This window comes from Micromys minutus, assembly GCF_963924665.1.
Source record: "Micromys minutus genome assembly, chromosome: X".
NCBI lineage: Eukaryota > Metazoa > Chordata > Mammalia > Rodentia > Muridae > Micromys > Micromys minutus.
In genome coordinates, this window is record NC_137970.1 from 59268812 (window position 1) to 59269950 (window position 1139).

At 52.6% G+C, this 1139-nt stretch overlaps 1 protein-coding gene across 1 annotated transcript; it reads left to right on the forward strand.

The window, feature by feature from the left end:
- Positions 1 to 279: 279 nt before the first annotated feature.
- On the forward strand, positions 280 to 609 carry LOC308414436 (tumor suppressor candidate 2-like; the record flags this gene model as incomplete). Its single annotated transcript, XM_080909658.1, has 1 exon — positions 280 to 609. One exon carries the CDS (start codon positions 280 to 282, stop codon positions 607 to 609), a length of 330 nt encoding a protein of 109 aa, XP_080765784.1.
- Positions 610 to 1139: the final 530 nt, after the last annotated feature.

Below are 1139 nucleotides of genomic sequence, written 5' to 3' on the forward strand. Positions count from 1 at the left end.
CCTTCTAACATCCTGTGTCTTAACACGTTTAGAAGGGTTCAGTCTTGGAAGAAACTGACACAGTGGGTGGTATATAACTGAGCGCTAAAGAAAGTGTACAGCAAGGCCTTGAGTGAATTTGCTAATAATCTCTGCATATTGTCATACATCATGACAAGGAGAAATTATCACCATTTATGACTCCATAAGCAAAGGAAGCCCGCCGACCCGACCAGCGAGTAGAGGCTGGGGCAGGGCATAGTCGCGCCTGCCACACTCTGAGAACCCGGCGGCGTTGACATGGGCTCCAGTGGTTCCAAAGCTCGAAGCCACTGGCCCTTTGCCTCCACTCCGGGGGGGCGCCCAGCAACTGCAGGCGCTGAACAACCCTCGGTGCGGCCTGGGGCCCCAGCGGTGCCTCCCTTCGTATTCACACGCCGCGGCTCCAAGTTCTATGATGAAGATGGGGACCTGGCTCACGAATTCTATGAGGAGACAATCATCACCAAGAATGGGCAGAAGCTAGCCAAGCTGAAGAGGGTACATAAAAATCTGGTTCCTCAGGGCACCGTGATGTTGGATCCCCCACAGATCCATGTGGATTCCTCTGTGGTCCTCGATGAAGTATGAGCCTGTGGTATGGCAGACACAAGCATCCACTGCCCCAGCGAGAAACTCCCAGGATCCAGGTGGCGCTTCCACTCAGGAGTCCAGGCCGCTGCCACAGCCCTGAATAAACTAAACGCCATGGCCCAGAACCTTCGGTTGTGAGAGGGGTAGTCTCAATGCTAACTGGGTATTAGTTTATGTCTGAACAATAAGTGGTTGGTGGCTGGTGAGGGCTAATGACAGAATTACCAAATCATTTCCCCCAGTCACTTCTATAAGAAGCATGGCAGGACACATGCTGGTCAGAAATGTCTGGCTCCTAGTTAGTCTGACCTGCTTTCTTCCAAGAATGCCAGGGTCCGGCTCTCCTAGAAGCTACGGCACTTTTTACAAGCAGAATCTCCCTTCTTCTGGCCCCTAGGCTGTAGGGGCTCTACCCAAGTGGGGACTTCCCTTCTCTCACTCCCCTTACCCCTAGTCTGAGCTCTATTCTTCCTGTATCTGACAAGCTGGAGACATGTACCAGCCTCATCCTTCCTGTCTATCTGCCA